Raw genomic sequence first — 20,021 nt, 5'->3', positions numbered from 1 at the left:
GTGGTTGTAGCAGAGTTTTTGGGAAAGCAAAATGTTTCCCTGAGTGACTTGATAACTTTAAGAACAAATTAAAAGAATTGGCAGCGAAATTAGGGTTGGAATTGAAATCAGGTGCCAAAAAAGCAGAGATAATAATCATAATAGCCAAACATCTGGAATTAGTAGAAGATGATGATGATGATAATACAGATGAAGGGCAATACAAGGAACAAGAAAGGGAATATGAGAGACGTGAAGGTAATAGGTCCGAGACTGATGCAGTGGAATTGGCTAGGATTCAGTTAGAAATGAAAAAACTGGAGCTTCAGCAGGAAAAAGAAATGAAAAAACTTGAGGCAGAAAAAGAATTAAGAAAACTTGAATTGGAGGAAAGGGAGAGAGAGCATTTCAGAGAGAGAGTTAAAGAGGAGAGAGGGAAATTAAATTAAAAGAGATGGAACTAATACAAAGAGGTAGTCTTGAATCCAGGGAAAATTTGGGTCAGGAAGAATCTGAGTTTAGATCAGGACCCAGCGAGTAGTTGTTTAAATTTATACAGGCTCTTCCTAAGTTCGAGGAAAGGGACGTTGAGGCATTTTTCATATCTTTTGAAAAAATGGCCAGACAGATGAAATGGCCAAAAGAAAGCTGGATGTTGCTCATGTAGGGCAGGCTGGTAGACAGAGCTCATGAAGCTTATGCCCTGCTTTCTGAAGAGGCTTCTGCAGATTATGAGATGGCAAAAAAGGCTATTCTCGCTGCGTATGAGTTAGTCCCTGAAGCTTACAGTCAGAAGTTTAGGAACGTACGGATTGGCTGGGCAGACATATTTAGAATTTGAGAGGGTGAAGCAAATGAATTTTGACTGTTGGATAGGGCATGAAAAATAGAAACCACATATGAGAACCTTCGAGAATTGATTCTCTTAGAAGAGTTTAAAAACTCCATTCCTTCATTAGTGACAACTCAAATATATAACCTGAAAGTTTTGAAAGTGAGACCAGCAGCAGAGATTGCTGATGATTTTGAGCTTATGAATAAGTCAACCTATTTTGTCCATCACCCCCACAAACCCGAGAAGGATAGAAAGTGGGAGAGTGAAAGGAAGGCAAGTAGCCGGGGAGTAGAAGGAACAGCTGGGAATGCCCCAGGATCACCTTCTCAGGTCAGAAAGGAAGGTGTTGAGGGTAGAAGTGAGGTTCGCAAGCCAAAGTGTTACCATTGCAACAAAATGGGTCATCTTCATTCAGAGTGCTGGAAATTGCAGGGTAAACCCATAGGATTTGTTGGGGTACGCAAAGTTAGTGCAGAGGAAAAGACTCTGACTGAGAGTATAGCAGAGCAGGCTAGAGTTTTAATGACAGCTGTGAATGTGAAACCAGATACTAAAACTAAGAGAAGTGTAGAGGTTAAGAATAAAATACCTGAGAGTTATAATGATTTTTTTATTTAGAGATACAGCACTGAAACAGGCCCTTCGGCCCACTGAGTCTGTGCCGACCAACAACCACCCATTTATACTAACCCTACAGTAATCCCATATTCCCTACCACCTACCTACATTAGGGGCAATTTATAATGGCCAATTTACCTATCAACCTGCAAGTCTTTGGCTGTGGGAGGAAACCGGAGCACCCGGAGAAAACCCACGCAGTCACAGGGAGAACTTGCAAACTCCGCACAGGCAGTACCCAGAATTGAACCCGGGAGCTGTGAGGCTGCGGTGCTAACCGTTGCGCCACTGTGCCGCCAAAAGGGGAGAGTAACTCCGTATCCTGTAAGTGAGGTAGGAAAACCTATCATTATACTCAGGGACACAGGAGAATCCCAAACATCTTGCTGGGGAAAGATATAAGGTTTCCACCAGAGAGCGCTTTGAACGCTAAAGTTTTAGTTAATGGAATTGGCCGGGAGTATATACCTGTACCTTTGTATAAAGTACGCCTTGAGAGTGACCTAATATCTGGGATAGTAACTGTAGGTGTTGTCCACAGTTTGCCAGTAGAGGGAATTGATCTACTCCTAGGAAACGATTTGGCTGGATCGAAAGTATCAGTTGCTCCTATAATTACAGAGGAACCAAGTGAAGTTAGGGAAACTGAGTAATTACAGGAACAAGTTCCAGGAATATTTCCTGCATGTGTAGTTACCCGAGCAATGGCTAAACAGGATCCATTGTCGTAAGTAAAAGGGGCACCACAAACAGATAGCCAAGTATCTGAAACCTTATTTGTGGATTTAGATAATCCAAATGAGATGTTTAACAGACCATCTATCATTACAGCACAGCAAGCTGATCCAGAGATATACCGAATAGCACACACAGCTCTGTCAGAAGCTGAGGCGAAAGGAGTTCTGGAAGACCATTATATAGCAAACGGGGTTTTGAGGAGGAAATGGAGACTGCCTCATGGACCTGCAGACGAAGACTGGATAGTTGTTGAGCAGATAGTGGTACCACCTAAATATTGCCAGGGATTATTAAGGTTAGCACACGACATTCTTTTCGCTGGACATAGGGGAATTTGGAAGACCAAATCACACATAAGCCAACATTATTACTGGCCAGGTCTTACAAAGGATGTAAGACAATTTTGTAGGATGTGCCATACCTGTCAAATGGTGGGAAAACCACAACCTACCATAAAACCGGCACCACTAGTTCCCATACCAGTGATTGAAGAACCATTTAACAGGGTATTAGTTGACTGTGGAGGACCGTTGTCGAAAACAAAAGTGGGGCATCAATACATGGATATGGCTACTCGATTTCCAGAGGCCATTCCTTTGAGGACAATTACTGCTAGATTAGTGGTAGAAAAGCCCAATTCTTTACGAGTTATGGGTTGGCCACTTGAAGTTCAATCAGATCAAGGTTCTAATTTCATGTCTAAGATATTTCAAGAAGTCATGGGCAATTTGGGGATTAGACAGTTGAAATCTTCAGCCAATCACCCCCAGTCACAGGGAGCTTGAGAGAAATTTCACCAGACTCTCAAAACGATGATTTGAACATACTGTCACGAATATCCACATGACTGGGATAAAGACCTTCTTTTATTTGCCACCAGAGTCTCACCGAATGAGTCTACAGGCTTCAGTCCTTTTGAATTGGTTTATGGACATGAAGTAAGAGGTCCTCTAAAACTTATAAAAGACAGATTCTTGGAACAAAAGAATGAATCCTCACTACTAGACAATGTATCTGTGTTCCGGGAAAGGCTCACAAAAGCTTGTGGTGTGGTTCAGGAACACCTTAAAGCATTCCAAGCCAATATGAAAAAATGGGCAGACAAGAATGCAAAAGTCCGTGATTTTCAACCAGGGGATGAAGTATTAGTGTTGTTACCATTACAGGGAGAACCATTAAAAGCACGGTTCAATGGCCCATATAGAGTGATCAAGAAAGTGGGTAAGGTAGATTACTTGATTGACACCCCTGATCGCCGGAAGAAGAAACGGTTGTATCATATCAATATGTTAAAGCAATATTATCACGGAGGAGGATAAGCCAGTACAGGTATATCAGGTAATCGGGACTGTGGAGAAGGAAAAGGATAGTGAGGATGAGGCAGAATTAGGCCTCTCAGACTGAACCTCCAACTGTCAGATTAGTGAACACAGAATGGCTAGGAAAATTAGACGATATGCTTTTACACTTAGAGGCAAAACAACGAGAAGACCTAACCAGGCTTTTCACAACCTTTAAAAGAGTTTGTAGGGATAAGCCGGGATGTATAACCTTAGCCACACATGATGTTCCTTTAAAACAACATCCTTACTGCTTGAGTCCAGACAAACAGGCCCAAGTGAAAGCAGAGATCCAGTACATGCTGGAAAACAATTTGATTGAACCTAGTCAGAGTAGCTGGTGTTGGCCAGTAGTTCTAGTATCTAAACCTGACCGGTCAACCCGATTTTGTATAGATTATAGGAAAGTTAATGCTGTAACAAAGGCAGACTCCTACCCAATTCCACGTTTAGCAGACTGCATCGACAGAGTGGACAGTGCTAGATTTCTTACCAAGATTGACTTGTTAGAGTCCTCGAGCCAAAGAGATATCAGCTTTTGTAATGCCTGATGGTCTTTATCAGTGCTGGGTGATGTCATTCGGGCTAAAAAATGCCCCAGCTACTTTTCAAAGATTAATGAATCAGGTGGTAGCCAGTGTTCTCAGCTGTGTAGTATATCTCGATGATGTACAAATATATAGTAACACTTGGTAACAACACTTAAACCAATTAAAAATTTTGTTTAAAAAGTTACGGGCTGCAGACTTAGTGGTAAATTTGGGAAAAAGTGAATTTGGAAAGGCAAGAGCAACTTACCTGAGATCCATAGTGGGGCAAGGTCAGATATTACCAAAAACGGCAAAGGTGCAAGCCTTAATGGAGTTCCCCATCCCTAAATCTAAACGGGAAATAATGAGATTTTAGGGATGTGCGGATTTTATTGAAAATTTGTACGAAACTTTAGTTCTGTGGCTGCTCCGTTAACCGACTTGCTACAAAAAACAAAGTGTTATGGTCAGATGAATACCAGGCAGCTTTTGAAAAGCTAAAGGCAATTTTAACTAATGAACCAGTGTTGGCTGCTCCAAATTTCACTAAAACCTTTAAATTAGCGATCGATGCTGGTGAGCTTTGGGTTGGTACAGTCCTATTGCAAGATGACGAATCCGGTATTTTTCTAGAAAACTAAATTGTCATCAGAAAAATATTCCACTGTGGAAAAAGAAACATTGGGACTCTTACCAGCTCTCCAACATTTTGAGGTATATGTTCGCCAGGATTATAAGGAGATATTAATATATACTGACCATATCCCATTAACATTTGTGGAAAAGTTTAAGAACCAAAATACTAGAATCTTTAGATGGAGTCTGTTGTTACAGCCTTATCATCAGAAGGTTGTACACGTTTCGGGGAAAAATAATGTTATCGCCGACGCTTTGTCACGGATTTAACTATGTAGATGGTGATGAGAATGCTATAAATTATAAATTTGGGAAAAAAAAGTTTGCATTTTTTCAATTTGTACTTTTTTTTAACCAATTGTAATGAAATGCATTTCAGGAATGGCATTTCATTCCGGAGGTGTCATGGTCCTGTAGCTTTTTTTCCTGGAATATGCGATTTGCCTTTAAGGTTTGCAGAGGATCAGTATTGATTTAAGAGCCGCAAGTTTGAGGAGTTATAGGAAGGTGCATTTTTGTTGCCTTAGAAACAGCCATTTGGAGACTGCGATTCAAAGGGTACATTCTCGTTACCATAGATACAGCCACTGGCCGTGAATCTCATGCTAAAAATTTGTTATAATTCAATTTTGAGCTGGCTTTTAGTTGAACACAGTTTCTTCTAACAGAACACACAGACACAGAGGACACAGACAGCAGTGATGACAGCACATCTGAAAAAGAGCCCTCAACCATTTAAACTGAAGGAATAGTATTTCAGTCTGTTTAATGATTATCTCTTAAAATTCTAAAAAAAAGTGAAGCCAAAACAGAGATCTCTGATAATTTAAATTGAAGGAAGGGAAGTTAGACTGTGACAATCTTTTATCCCTCAAAAACTCTAAGTCAGATTGATTCTGTTGAAAGTGGTTGCAAGTCGTTAATTGTTGAAATTCACTGGAGAAGGAACGCAACATTCTGTGAGGTCTTCAAGCAACATTCTGTGACGACTTCAAGCAACATTGGACTGTAAATTCGCAAGGACTCTAATTTTTTCTATTTTAAATGTTGTTTATATCTTCGTAGTGTTTAAGAATTTAGTTCTTCTAATTAAAGAGTTAATTTGTTGATTAAAAGACATCTGGTTTGGTTAGCCTCATTCGGGGGTTAATAGATGGCACAATTTGGCTGGGTCTTTCTTTAATTTGGAAAGTTTTAAATAATATGTTAGGTGATCTGTGGAGTGACGGGATTGAATTATCAGTGCGCTTCTCACACCACAATCAGAATCGTATATTTTGCACCACTTTTCCGTCTTGCCTAGTCTTGATTGCCAGGTGGCAACCCACCTTTGAACTTACTTGTTGATGAATGGGAAGACAAGAATTGACAGGGACCAATAGGGGGAAGTTAAATAAAAGCAAAATACTGCGGGATGCTGGAAATCTGAAATAAAAACAAGAAATGCTGGAAATACTCAGCAGGTCTGGCAGCATCTGTGGAGAGAGAAGCAGAGTTAACGTTTCAGGTCAGTGACCCTTCATCAACCTTCATCAGGGGATGTTCAATGGTTGGTTGGTTACCGGACTGCATTGTGTCAGGGCCATTAGTTGGGGGGCAATGGCGGGGGAGAGTGGTCATTGCATGTGGTTCTGACATCAGTCCATTGGTGATGACTAACTGAACCTTGTATTAATAAAGTTATCACAGGCAGCAACGTGAGCAGTTGGTGCAGTTTGGCATCGTCACCTTCCTTCTCCTCCTCCTCTCGGAATCATTCATAGATGATGTGTGTGCTGTGCCTTGTTCCTCCTTAGCTCCAATGGTTACTGCTGCTGAATGTTGTGCAGAGTGCAGCACACCACAGCCATTCTAGAGACTTTGGCTGGTGCATACTGAGGGTGCCTCTAGATCTGTCCAGGTGCCTGAAATACATCTTGAACATGCTGATGGCTTACTTGATGACACATCTAGTGATCATCTGGGTTATTGCAGAAAATAAAAGCACATGGTACAGGGTATGATGTATTGGCAGGAAAGAAGATTGGCTAGCTAACAGGAAACAGAGAGTAGGCATAAATGGGTCATTTTCTGGTTGGCAAGATGTAATGAGTGGTATGCCACAGGGATCTGTGCTGGGGCCTCAACTTTTTACAATTTATATAAATGACTTGGATGAAGGGACTGAAGGTATGGTTGCTAAATTTGCTGATGATGCAAAGATAGGTAGGAAAGTAAGTTGTGAAGAGGACATAAGGAGGCTACAAAGGGATATAGATAGGTTAAGTGAGTGGGAAAAGATCTGGCAAATGAAGTATAATGTGGGAAAATGTGAACTTGTCCATTTTGGCAGGAAGAATAAAAAAGGCACACATTATCTAAATGGTGAGAGATTGTAGAGCTCTGAGATGCAGAGGGATCTGGGTGTCCTAGTACATGAATTGCAAAAGGTTAATATGCAGGTACAGCACGTAATTAGGAAAGCTAATAGAATTTTATTGTTTATTGTGAGGGGAATGGAAAACACAAAGTAGGGGGATCGTGTTTCAGCTATACAGGGCATTGATGAGACCACAGGAACTGGACTACACTGTTCAGCCCATCAAGTCTGCCCTACATCTTAATACAACCATGGCTGATCAACTGCTAATGTTCCTACACCAGGAGTTGAACCCCAGCTGCCTGGGTGAAAAAACCAGGAATCCTAACCACTGGACCATGTAGGAATATCTGGAGTACTCTGTACAGTATTGGTCTCCTTATTTAAGAAAAAATATAAATGCGTTGGAAGCAGTTTAGAGAAGGTTTGCTAGACTAATACCTGGAATGGGCAGCTTGTCTTACAAGGAAAGGTTGGACAGGCTAGGTTTGTATCCACTGGAGTTTAGGAGAGTAAGAGGTGACTTGATTGAAACATAGAAGATTCTGAGGGGTCTTGACAGGGTGGATGTGTAAAGGATGTTTCCTCTTGTGGAAGAATCTGGAACTAGGGGCCACTATTTAAAAATAAGAACTCGCCCATTTAAGACAGATGAGAATATTTTTCTCTGAGGGTTGTGAGTCTTTGGAACTCTCTTCCTCAAAAGGCAGAGGTCGATAGATTTTTGATTAGCAAGGTGGTGGGGGGTGGGGGGGGGGGGGGGGGTGTTTGTGGAAGGTTATCGGGGTACATGGGAATGTGAAGTTGAGGTTACAATCAGATCAGCCATGAACTTATTGAATGGTGGAACAGGCTCGAGGGGCTGAGTGGCCTACTCCTGATCCTAATTCGTATGTTTTTATGTTTCATTGTAGCACTCTTGGGCTTCAGTAGTCGGATTTCTAACCGGTGTCACCAGCATGTTTGAAAGGTTTTGCCTCCTAGCAGCCACTTAAACCTATGCACTCCTCCAGTTTAAAATCACTCCATTGTCTCTATAGACAGCAATTTAATCTGCCCCCAGAGGTACTAATTGGGATCAGCAAATCTGAAAATGCAGGCTAGTGTGTGCATGTGCTGATGAATCACATGTACCTATGTTCTCTGTTTTAGGGAGTTTGGGGAGGTTTTCTCCCCCACTCCGATTTGGGTCTCCAGTTTATTTTTCTGTCTTTTTCCCCTCCCTCGGGAGTTGGTGGGTTAAGGTGCCTCACAGCCAGGCTAAGCAGAGATGGACTCGCTGGCTTTTTTTCACTATCCTCCTTTGTCTGTTCCTGTGCTCATATTTATGCTTGCTGTATCATCTCAAGTATTGAGGGAGCTTTCCCCTACAATCAACCTCCAGCAGGACCATACGGAGTGTTCACAGCAATGAAATGGATGCTAAGTGTTTGCTAAGTTGGTTTATCACAGCGTAATGGTTATCTTGAATGGCATAGGCTGACAAATGGAAATAAAGGATGCTTGGCCATATTAGCATAAATTACTGGAGATAAAATGGTTAAATTATGAGGACAGGTTGCAAAGATAAGATTTGTATTCCCTTGTATGTAGAAGATTAAGGGATGATCTTAACCTTCAGGAGCGGAGAGCAGTCGGACCTGTGTGGCAACAACCAGAACCGGGAGTGGATAAATTCAACGCGAGGCTTGGGGCCTTCACTTACCCTCAAGAGAGCAATCGGACCTGTGTGGAAACAACCAGAACTGGGAGTGGATAAATCCAGCACGAAGCTCGGGGCCTTCACTTACCCTCAGGAGAGCAATCGGACCTGTGTGGAAACACCGAGAACCGGGAGCAGATAAATCCAGCGCAAGGCTCAAGGCCTTCACTTACCTTCAGGAGCGGAGAGCAGTCGGACCTGTGTGGAAACAACCAGAACTGGGAGCGGATAAATCCAGTGCGAGGCTCAAGGCCTTCACTTACCCTCAGGAGAGCAGTCGGACCTGTGTGGAAACACCGAGAACCGAGAGCAGATAAATCCAGTGCGAGGCTCAAGGCCTTCACTTACCTTCAGGAGCGGAGAGCAGTCGGACCTGTGTGGAAACAACCAGAACTGGGAGCGGATAAATCCAGTGCGAGGCTCGGGGCCTTCACTTACCTTCAGGAGAGCAGTCGGACCTGTGTGGAAACAACCAGAACTGGGAGCAGATAAATCCAGCGCGAGGCTCGGGGCCTTCACTTACCTTCAGGAGCGGAGAGCAGTCGGACCTGGGTGGAAACAACCAGAACCGGGAGCGGATAAATCCAGCGCGAGGCTCGGGGCCTTCACTTACCCTCAGGAGCGGAGAGCAGTCGGACCTGTGTGGAAACACCGAGAACCGGGAGCGGATAAATCCAGCGCGAGGCTCAGTGCCTTCACTTACCTTCAGGAGCGGAGAGCAGTCGGACCTGTGTGGAAACAACCAGAACCAGGAGCGGATAAATCCAGCGCGAGGCTCAGTGCCTTCACTTACCTTCAGGAGCGGAGAGCAGTCGGACCTCTTCCACCGCACCGGAGTTTTGAAAAAAAAAGAAAAACAACAGTGACGTCACAGGAAAGCTGCAAGGTGATTGGTTGGTGAGTCACTGCTGTTAGGGAATAGCTCTAAATAGCTGGTTAAATATCTAAGGTAAGAAAGATTTAAAGTTTATTTCATATATAGTAAATAGTGTTTTTTTAGGGCGTTCTGTCGTAATGAGGGCCAGGGAACAGGGCCCAAGAGTAATTGATATTATTTGATATTAAGATCTTCCAAAAGGTTAATTTAAAGGGTTAAGTCATGGCAGAAGAGCTCAAAGCCGTGGTGTGTTCCTCGTGCTCCATGTCAGAAGCCGGGAACGTTTCCGGTGCTTGGGACCAGCAGGTGTGCAGGAAGTGTCTCCAGGTGCAGCTCCTGGAAGCCTGGGTTTCGGAGCTGGAGCAGCAGCTGGGGACACTATGGAGCATCCACGAAGTGGAGGGTATCATGGATAGCACATATAGAGAGGTGGTCACACCGCAGGCTCAGACTCCACAGGCAGGAAGGGAATGGGTGACCACTAGGCAGAGCAAGAGGACCGGGCAGGCAGCTTAGGAATCTCTTGTGACTATTCCCCTGCAAAACAGATATACTGCTTTGGATACGGTTGAGGGGAATGGCCTCTCGGGGGAAAGCAGCAACAGCCTAATTCGTTGCACCACAGTTGGCTCTGCCGCACAGGGGAGGAGTAAAAAGTGTGGGAGTGCAATAGTGATAGGGAATTCAATTGTAAGGGGAATAGATAGGTGTTTCTGTGGCCGTAAAAGAGACTCCAGGATGGTATGTTTCCTCCCTGGTGCTAGGGTCAAGGATGTCTCAGAGCAGTTACAAGACATTCTGAAGGGGGAGGGTGAACAGCCAGTGGTCGTGGTACACATTGGTACAAAAAACGTAGGTAAAAAAAGGATGAGGTCCTAAAAGCAGAATAGAGGGAGCTAGGACGTAAGTTGAAAAGTAGGACCTCAAAGGTAGTGATCTCAGGATTACTACCAGTGCCACGTGCCAGTCAGAGGAGAAATAGAAGGATATATCGGATGGATACGTGGCTGAAGAGATGGTGTGAGGGGGAGGGTTTTAGATTCCTGGGGCATTGGGACCGGTTCTGGGGGAGGTGGGACCAGTACAAACTGGACGGTTACACCTGGACAGGACTGGGACTGATGTCCTTGGGGGACTATTTGCTAGAGTGGTTGGGGAGGGTTCAAACTAAAATGGCAGGGGGATGGGAATCTTTGCAAGGAGTCAGAGGAGGGGGAATCAAAGACAAGAACAGAAGACAGTGAGGGGAACAAGAAAAGTGATAGGCAGAGAAATCAAGGGCCAGAATCAAACAAGACCACAGTGAAAAATAGTGGGAAGGGGACAAGTAGCGTTAAAAAGACAAGTCTTAAGGCTTTGAACCTTAACGCGCGGAGCATTCGCAATAAAGTGGATGAATTAATCGTGCAAATAGATGTAAACGGGTATGATATTGTCGGGATTACGGAGACATGGCTGCAAGGTGACCAGGGATGGGAAATGAAAATCCAGGGGTATTCAGTATTTAGGAAGGACAGACAAAAATCAAAAGGTGGTGGAGTTGCATTACTGGTTAAAGAGGAAATTAACACAATAGTGAGGAAAGATATTAGCTCTGATGATGTGGAATCTTTATGGGTAGAGCTGAGAAACATTACGGGGCAAAAAACATTTGTGGGGATTGTATATAGACCCCCAAACTGTAGTGGTGATGTTGGGAATGGCATTAAACAGGAAATTAGAGATGCATGCGATAAAGGAACATCTGTAATTATGGGTGACTTTAATCTGCATACAGATTGGGCAAATCAAATTAGTCACAATAACGTAGCGGAGGAATTCTTGGAGTGTATAGGGATAGTTTTCTGGACCAATACGTTGAGGAACCAACTCAAGAACAGGTCATCCTAGACTGGGTATTGTGTAATGAGGGAGGAATAATTGACAATCTAGTGGTGCAAGACCCCTTGGGGATGAGCGACCATAATATGATAGAATTCTTCATCAAGATGGAGAGTGACGTAGTTGATACTGAGACTAGGGTGCTGAATCTTAGTAAAGGAAACTACGAAGGTATGAGGCACGAGTTAGCTATGATGGATTGGGAAACGTTACTTAAGGGGATGACGGTGGATTGGCAATGGCAAACATTCAAAGAGCGCATGGATGAACTGCAACAATTGTTTATCCCTGTCTGGCACAAAAGAAAAATGGGAAAGGTAGTCAAACCATGGCTTCCAAGGGAAATTAGAGATAGCATTAGATCCAAGGAAGAGGCATATAAATTTGCCAGAAAAAACAACAGACCTCAGGATTGGGAGCAGTTTAGAATTCAGCAAAGGAGAACCAAGGGATTGATTAAGAAGGGGAAAATTGAGTACGAGAGTAAGTTTGTGGGGAACATAGAAACTGACTGTAAAAGTTTCTATAGGTATGTGAAGAGAAAGAGATTGGTGAAGACAAATGTAGGTCCCTTACATTCAGAAACAGGGGAATTTATTATGGGGAACAAAGAAATGGCTGACCAACTAAATGCATACTTTTGTTTTGTCTTCACAAAGGAGGACACAAATATCATACCAGAAATGTTGGGGAACACGGGGTTTAGTGAGAGGGAGGAACTGAAGGAAATCAGTATTAGTAGAGAAATGGTGTTGGGGAAATTGATGGGATTGAAGGCCGAAAGATCCACAGGGCCTGATGGTCTGCATCCCAGAGTACTTAAGGAAGTGGCCCTCGAAATAGTGGATGCATTGGTGGTCATCTTCCAAGATTCTATAGACTCTGGAACAGTTCCACCAGATTGGAGGGTCACTAATGTAACCCCACTATTTAAAAAGGGAGGTAGAGAGAAGGCAGGGAATTATAGATCAGTCAGCCTGACGTCGGTAGTGGGGAAAATTCTAGAGTCCATTATCAAAGATTTTATAGCAGAGCACTTAGAGAACAGTGGTAGAATCGGGCAGAGTCAGCATGGATTTACAAAAGGGAAATCATGCTTGACAAATCTACTAGAATTCTTCGAGGATGTAACTAGTAGAGTCGATGAGGGAGAGCCAGTGGATGTGGTTTATTTGGATTTTCAGAAGGCTTTCGACAAAGTCCCATATAAGAGATTAGCGTGTAAAATTAAAGCGCATGGGATTGGGGGTAGTGTATTGCGATGGATAGAAAATTGGTTGGCAGACAGGAAACAAAGAGTAGGGATAATTGGGTCTTTTTCCCAAATGGCAGGCAGTGACTAGTGGAGTACTGCAGGGATCGGTGTTAGGACCCCAGCTATTCACAATATATATTAATGATTTAGATGCAGGAACTAAATGTAACATCTCCAAATTTGCAGATGACACAAAACTGGGTGGGAGGGTGAGTTGTGAGGAGGATGCAGAGAGGCTTCAGGGTGATTTGGACAAGTTCAGTGAGTGGGCAAATGCATGGCAGATACAGTATAATGTGGATAAATGTGAGGTTATCCACTTTGGTAGCAAAAAGAGGAAGGCAGATTATTATCTGAACGGCTATAAACTGAGAGAGGGAAATATGCAGTGAGACCTGGCTGTTCTCGTACACCAGTCGCTGAGGGTAAGCATGCAGGTCCAACAGGCAGTAAAAAAGGCAAATGGTATGTTGGCTTTCATAACGAGAGGATTCGAGTACAGGAGCAGGGATGTCTTGCTGCAATTATACAGGGCCTTGGTGTGGCCACACCTGGAATATTGTGTGCAGTTTTGGTCTCCTTATCTGAGGAAGGATGTTCTTGCCACAGAGGGAGTGTAGCGAAGGTTTACCAGACTGATTCCTGGGATGGTGGGACTGACGAATGAGGAGAAATTGAATCAGTTAGGATTATATTCGCTGGAGTTCAGAAGAGTGAGGGGGGATCTCATAGAAACCTATAAAATTCTAACAGGACTTGACAGGGTAGATGCAGGAAGGATGTTCCCGATGGTGGGGGAGTCCAGAACCAGGGGTCATAGCCTAAGGATATGGGGTAAACCTTTCAGGAATGAGATAGGGAATGATTTCTTCACCCAGAGAGTGGTGAGCCTGTGAAATTCACTACCACAGAAAGCAGTTGAGGCCAAAAACATTGTATGTTTTCAAGAAGGAGTTAGATATAGCTCTTGGGTTTAAAGGGATCAAAGGATATGGGGCGAAAGCGGGAACAGGTTACTGAGTTGGATGATCAGCCATGATCATAATGAAAGGCGGAGAAGGTTCAAAGGGCTGAATGGCCTACTCCTGCTCCTATTTTCTATGATCTAATTGAGGTGTTTAAGATGATTAAAGGAGCTGATAGATTAGATAGAGAGAAACTATTTCCACTGGTGGGGCAGACCAGAATGAGGAGGCAAAACCTTAAATTTAGAGCTCGGTCATTTGGGGTGTTGTCAGGAAGCCCTTCTCACAACTTCTTACAAAAGCGTAGTTGAAATCTGGAACTCTCTTCCCCAAAAGCTGTAGAGGCTGCAGGTCAACTGAAAAGACAAGTTACAGCACAGAAGGAAGCCATTCAGCCCATCGTGTCTGCACCAGCTGAGAGAACTAGCCACCCAATCTAGTCCCACCTTCCAGCACCTCGTCCATAGCCTTGCAGGTTACAGCACTTCAGGTGCAGGTCCAGGTACCTTTTAAATAAGCTGAGGGTTTCTGCCTCCACCACCGATCTGGGCAGTGAATTCCAGACACCCACCACCCTCTGGGTGAAAAAGGTTTTCCTCATGTCCCCTCTAATCCTTCTACCAATCACCTTAAATCTCTACCCCCTGCTAATTGACCTCTCCACTAGGGGAAACAGGTCCTTCCTGTCTACTTTATCTAGGCCCCTCATAATTTTGTACACCTCAGCCTCCTCTGTTCGAAGGAAAACAACCTTAGCCTATCCAATCTTTCCTCATAGCTACAACTTTCAAGCTCTGGCAACATTCTTGTAAATCTCCTCTGTACTCTCTCCAGAGCAATTATGTTCTTCCTATAATGTGGTGACCAGAACTGTACGCAATACTCCAGCTGTGGCCTAACCAGCATTTTATACAGTTCCAGCATTACAGCCTTGCTTTTGTATTCTATACCTCGGCCAATAAAGGAAAGCATTCCATATGCCTGCTTCACCACTCTATCTACCTGTCCTGCCACCTTCAGGGACCTGTGAACATGCACTCCAAGGTCTCTCACTTCTACCCCTCTCAATATCCTCCTGTTTATTGTGTATTCCCTCACTTTATTTGCCCTCCCCAAATGCATTACCTCACACTTCTCTGGATTGAATTCCATTTGCCACTTTTCCACCCACTCAACCAAACCATTGATATCATTCTGGAGTCTACAGCTATCCTCTTCACTATCAACTATACGGCCAATTTTTGTGCCATCCGCAAATTTCCCAATCATGCCTCCCACATTTAAGTCCAAATCATTAATATATATCACAAACAGCAAGGGACCCAACACTGAGCCCTGTGGAATGCCACTGGAAACCACTTTCCATTTGCAAAAACATCTGTCAACTACTACCCTTTGCTTCCTGTACACTGAGCCAATTTTGGATGCAACTTGCAACATTCCTCTGTATCCCACGGGCTTTCATTTTACTGACCAGTCTGACATGTGGGGCCTTGTCAAACGCCTTACTAAAATCCATGTAGACCACATCCACTGCACTACCCTCATCAATCCTCCTTGTTACTTCCTCAAAGAATTCAATCAAGTTAGTAAGACATGACCTACCCTTAACAAATCCATGCTGACTATCCCTGATTAATCCGTGCCTTTCTAAGTGGCGGTTTATCCTGTCCCTCAGAATAGATTCTAACAATTTACCCACCACCGAGGTCAGACTGACCGACCTATAATTATTTGGTTTATCCCTGGCACCCTTTTTAAACAATGGTTTAAGGATCGCAGACCTCCAATCATCTGGTACCTCTCCTGTATCTAGTGAGGATTTGAAGATGATCCTCAGAGCATCCGTTATTTCCTCCTTGGCTTCCTTTAACAACCTGGGATATAATCCATCTGGCCCTGGTGATTTGTCAAGGATGTCTGACCCTCTAGTCCTTCCTCTCTCATTATGTCTATATCTAATATTTCACACTCCTGCTCTTTTACTCAGTACTACAAAACTGAGATTGAAAGATTTTCCTTTGGCAAGGATATTGATCGTTATGGAAAAAAGGTGGAGTGTGGTGAGGGGGCAATTAATAGAGTTAAGATGCAGATTAGACATGGTCTAATTGATTGATTAGAACAGGCATCAAGGGCAGTATGGCTGACTCATTTTCCAATGTTCCTATAAATGTCAGTATCAGGTTAATGTCTCCTGTACAAATAGTTGCCAAGACTCATATACAATGGGTTTTAGCTACAGGGCCTCATGTCATGATGGTTTTCTTCAGAAATCTTCTGTGCGTAACCCCTCCCATGAGGCCATTAATGTAAGGGGTGGAGCACAGGGACTCCAAGCACTGCCACAGTGTTCACAGAAAAGCTTTCCTGGCACCTAGAGAAAATGGGGTGAGTTTTTGGGTCCAGGCCAGCAATCCCACCCCCAACTCCGTGCTAGTTACCTTCCACTGGCATTGTCTGGGTGTCTTGAGGGAGAGAGGGATGTTGCAGGTGCAGGCCCAAAGACCCACTCCTCTTGACATAAGAAATAGGAGCAGGAGTAGGCCATTCAACCCCTTGAGCCTGCTCTGCTATTCAATAATATCATGGCTGATCTGATTGTAGCCTCAACTCTACCTTCCTTCCTGCCTGCCACGCATAACCCTTGACTCCCTTGTAAGAACAAAATCTGCCTAACTCAGCCTTGAGTATATTCAATAACCCACACTTCACTGTTCTATGGGGAAGAGAATTCCAAAGATTAACGACCCTCTGAGAGAAGACATTTCTCATCTTCTTAAAAGGGAGACCCCTTATTTTGAAACTGTACCCCCTAGTTCTAGATTCCTCCACAAGGGGAAACATCCTCTCAGCATCTACCCTGTCAAGGCCCCTCAGAATCGTATATATTTCAATCAGATCACCTCTCATTCTTCTAAACTCCAATGAGTATAGGCCCAACCAGCTCAACCTTTCCTCATAAGACAACCCCTTCATCCCAGGAATCAACCTAGTGAATCTTCTCTGAACTTCTTCAATGCAAGTATATCCCTCAAATAAGTAGACCAAAACTGTACACAGTACGCTAGGTGGAGTCTCACCAATGCCCCTGTACAATTGTAGCAAGACTTTCCTACTTTTATTCTCCATCCCCCTTGCAATAAAAAGTAACTTCTCGATTGTGTTTCGGAGGAATTTCCTGGTCAGAATCATGGAATGACACAGCACAGAAAGAAACCATTCGGCCCATCATGCCTGTACCAGCTTTCTGAAAGAGTTATCCACTTAGCTGCACTCCCCTGCGTTTTCCCCATATCCCTACTATCTTCTTTTTGAGTAATTATTCAATTCCCTTTCAAAAGTTAAAATTGAATCTGCTTCCACCGCCCTTTCAGGCAGTGCAATCCAGATCGTATCTTGCTGCCTAAACAAAAAAATTCTCCTCTTATTTCCCCTTCAAGGAAGGGAGCTTGTCATCATTACCCAATCTGGAGCCTTCATGTGACTCCAGTCCCACATTCCTTGGTTGACTCCTAATGCTTAGCATTTATTCAGTTTCTGTGAGGGTGTCTAGGGATGAGCAAGCATTTGGACTTCCCAGTGTCACCTGAGCGATGAAAAATGATTTAGTTAAATCTGCTTCTGATGTCATTACACTCGAACCCTGATTCTTGTTCATTATTCATTTTCTTTTTTTTTTCTGTAGAGCTGTTAGAAAAACCTATCGATGAAGAAAAGGACATTGAAGTCATACAAAAAACAAAGGAACTTTACCAGTCATGCATGAATGAGAGTAAGTCATTTGTGAGTTCTGGCAAATTTGTGCAAGAGTCCTGGAGTCTTTAGCCTTGGTAATATCAGTGTGTGGGTGCTTAACTCATTTATATTAAATTCTGCTATTGGATGAAAGCATTAATTTCTTTAAAATGTTGCCATTTGTGTGCAGATATTCACGCTATGACCTTGGTGATGATTTATACTTCCTGTAAGTGACCCGTGAAGCTTTCTGATGCTTAAGATTTCCTTGACTCTGGAATAAGAAAAAGTCAAGGTGAGGGAAATGACACAGAAATTGTTTCAGACAGTGAGAGCAGTCCATTCAGAAATACCCAAGGTCAAAACTATTGTCATGCAGGTGCTTCCATTATTAATATTTTTTGAGGACTTGTGTTTAAAAGACTATAGAAAATACCTGAGGAGATGCTGGACTTGGTTTTTTTAAAGGGTCACTGGAAGGACACTTGGGACTGGAATCACATGTCGTGTTAGGTAAACAGCCTTATGAACTATGGAACTATCTGGAGTTGTTTACAGATAAGTCACATGTCTAGATTTATGGTGATCAGGAGTTTTTGGTTTCATTTTGAACTATTTGAATGGGCAGTTGGTGTGTATCCTGCCAAGAGAGAAGCCACCCAACTCATCCTTTGCCACCTGTTATGAATAATCCTCTGAGAATCCAGTGTGATCTACTGATGCAGTAATTCTCCCGAAAAGCCTGCAAGACGATTCTGGAAGGTGAGGGTGCACAGCCAGAGGTCGTGGTCCAGATTGGTACCAACGATATAGGAAGAAAGAGGGATGAGGTCCTGCAGGCTGAGTTTAGAGAGTTAGGAACGAGATTAGCAAGCAGGACCTCAAGGGTAGTAACCTCTGGATTACTCCCAAGTCCACGTGCTGGTGAGTATAGAAATAGGAAAATACATCAGATGAATGTGTGGCTGGAGAGATGGTGCAGGAGGGAGGGCTTCAGATTTCTGAGCCAATGGGACCAGTTCTGGGGAAGGTGGGACCTGTACAAACCAGATGGTCTACACCTGGACAGGACTAGGGCAAATATTCTTGCAGAAGGTTTGCTCGCGCTGTTTGGGATGGTTTAAACTAGATTGGCAGGGGGATGGGAACCTGAGTGCAGTCTTAGATAGGACAATTTCAGGGCAGGGAACAGAAGGCAGAAAATTAACGAGTGACTCTGAAAGACGGAAGAAGCAAAGGTTAAACATTGTGCAGCGCAGGAATTTGGCAGTGTTAAAAGGCATTTATTTAAATATAAGGAGTATAGTAAATAAAACCGATGAACTGAGGGCACAGATACACATGGTAACACGATATTGTTGCTATAACGGAAACTTGGCTTAAAGTGGGGCAAGAATGGCAGGATAGAGAGAGGGATAGAAAAGGAGAGGGTGTAGCATTACTGGTTAAGGAATCAATAACAGCTGTGAGGAGGGATGATATGCTCAATGAATCATCAAATGAGGCCATATGAGCTCAGAAATAAAAAAGGGGCAGCCACACTACTAGGAGTGTACTATATACCCCCAAATAGTGAGATGGAGATAGAAGAACAAAAATGTAGGCAAATTTCTGAGTGTAAAAACTATAGGGCAATAATAGTCGGGGATTTCAACTACCCGAATATCATTGGGATACAAACATTGTGAAGGGCACAAAGGGAACAAGGGTCGTGAACTGCATTCAAGAGAACTTTTTTAGCCAACACGTAATAAGCCCAACGAGAGGGGGCACAATTCTAGAATTGTGTAATTCGGTAATGAAGCTGGGCAAGTCGATGAAGTAGCAGTGGGTGACCATTTTGGAGATAGCGATCATAATACAGTTAGTTTTAGCATAATCGTGGAAAAGGACAAAGATAAGTTCTAAATTGGGGGAAGGCAAATTTTACGAAACTGAGAGGTGATCTGGTGATTGTAGACTGGATGAAGCCACTTGAAGGAAAATCAGTGGCAAACTAGTGGGAAGCATTCAAAAGCGAGATTCTACGGGCACAATTTAGGCATGTCCCCACAACGATAAAAGGTGGTACAGCCATATCTAGAGCCCCCTGGTTATCTAGGCTTACAGAGTATGCTGAAGCAGAAAAAGAAAGCTTATGATGATCACAAAATACTTACTACTTTAGAAAGCCTAGACGAGTATAGAAAGTGCAGGGATGAAGTAAAAAAGGAAATTAGAAAAGCACAGATAAGACATGAAAACATATCATCAGGTAAAATCAAGGAAAACGCAAAGATGTTTTATCAGTACATTAAGAGCAAGAGGATAACTAAGGAAAGGGTAGGGCCTATCAGAGATGTACAAGGGAACTTGCACGTGGATGCAGATGATTTGGGCAGGGTTCTTAGAGTTTTTTCCTCCATATTCACAAGGGAGAGGGTTGATGCAGACATTGTAGTAAAGGAGGAGGAGTGTGAAATATTAGATATGATGAGCATAATGAGAGAGGAAGTGCTAGAGGGTCTGATATCCTTGAAAGTGGATAAGTCACCCAGGCCGGTTGGATTGTATCAGGGAGGAATCATT

At 43.3% G+C, this 20,021-nt stretch overlaps 1 protein-coding gene across 2 annotated transcripts in view; it reads left to right on the top strand.

Annotated features, from left to right (window-relative positions):
• Positions 1-20,021, top strand: part of phex (phosphate regulating endopeptidase homolog, X-linked) — a 183,949-nt gene that overhangs the window by 53,524 nt on the left and 110,404 nt on the right. For both annotated transcript variants that reach the window (XM_068040120.1, XM_068040119.1), the window contains exon 4: positions 17,404-17,490. In XM_068040120.1, the coding sequence (XP_067896221.1) occupies positions 17,404-17,490 (87 nt within the window). The remainder of the gene's footprint in view (positions 1-17,403; positions 17,491-20,021) is intronic.

Source organism: Heterodontus francisci, chromosome 10 (genome assembly GCF_036365525.1).
Source record: "Heterodontus francisci isolate sHetFra1 chromosome 10, sHetFra1.hap1, whole genome shotgun sequence".
In the NCBI taxonomy this organism is placed as follows: Eukaryota; Metazoa; Chordata; class Chondrichthyes; order Heterodontiformes; family Heterodontidae; genus Heterodontus; species Heterodontus francisci.
This window is presented reverse-complemented; position numbering and strand designations above follow the sequence as displayed.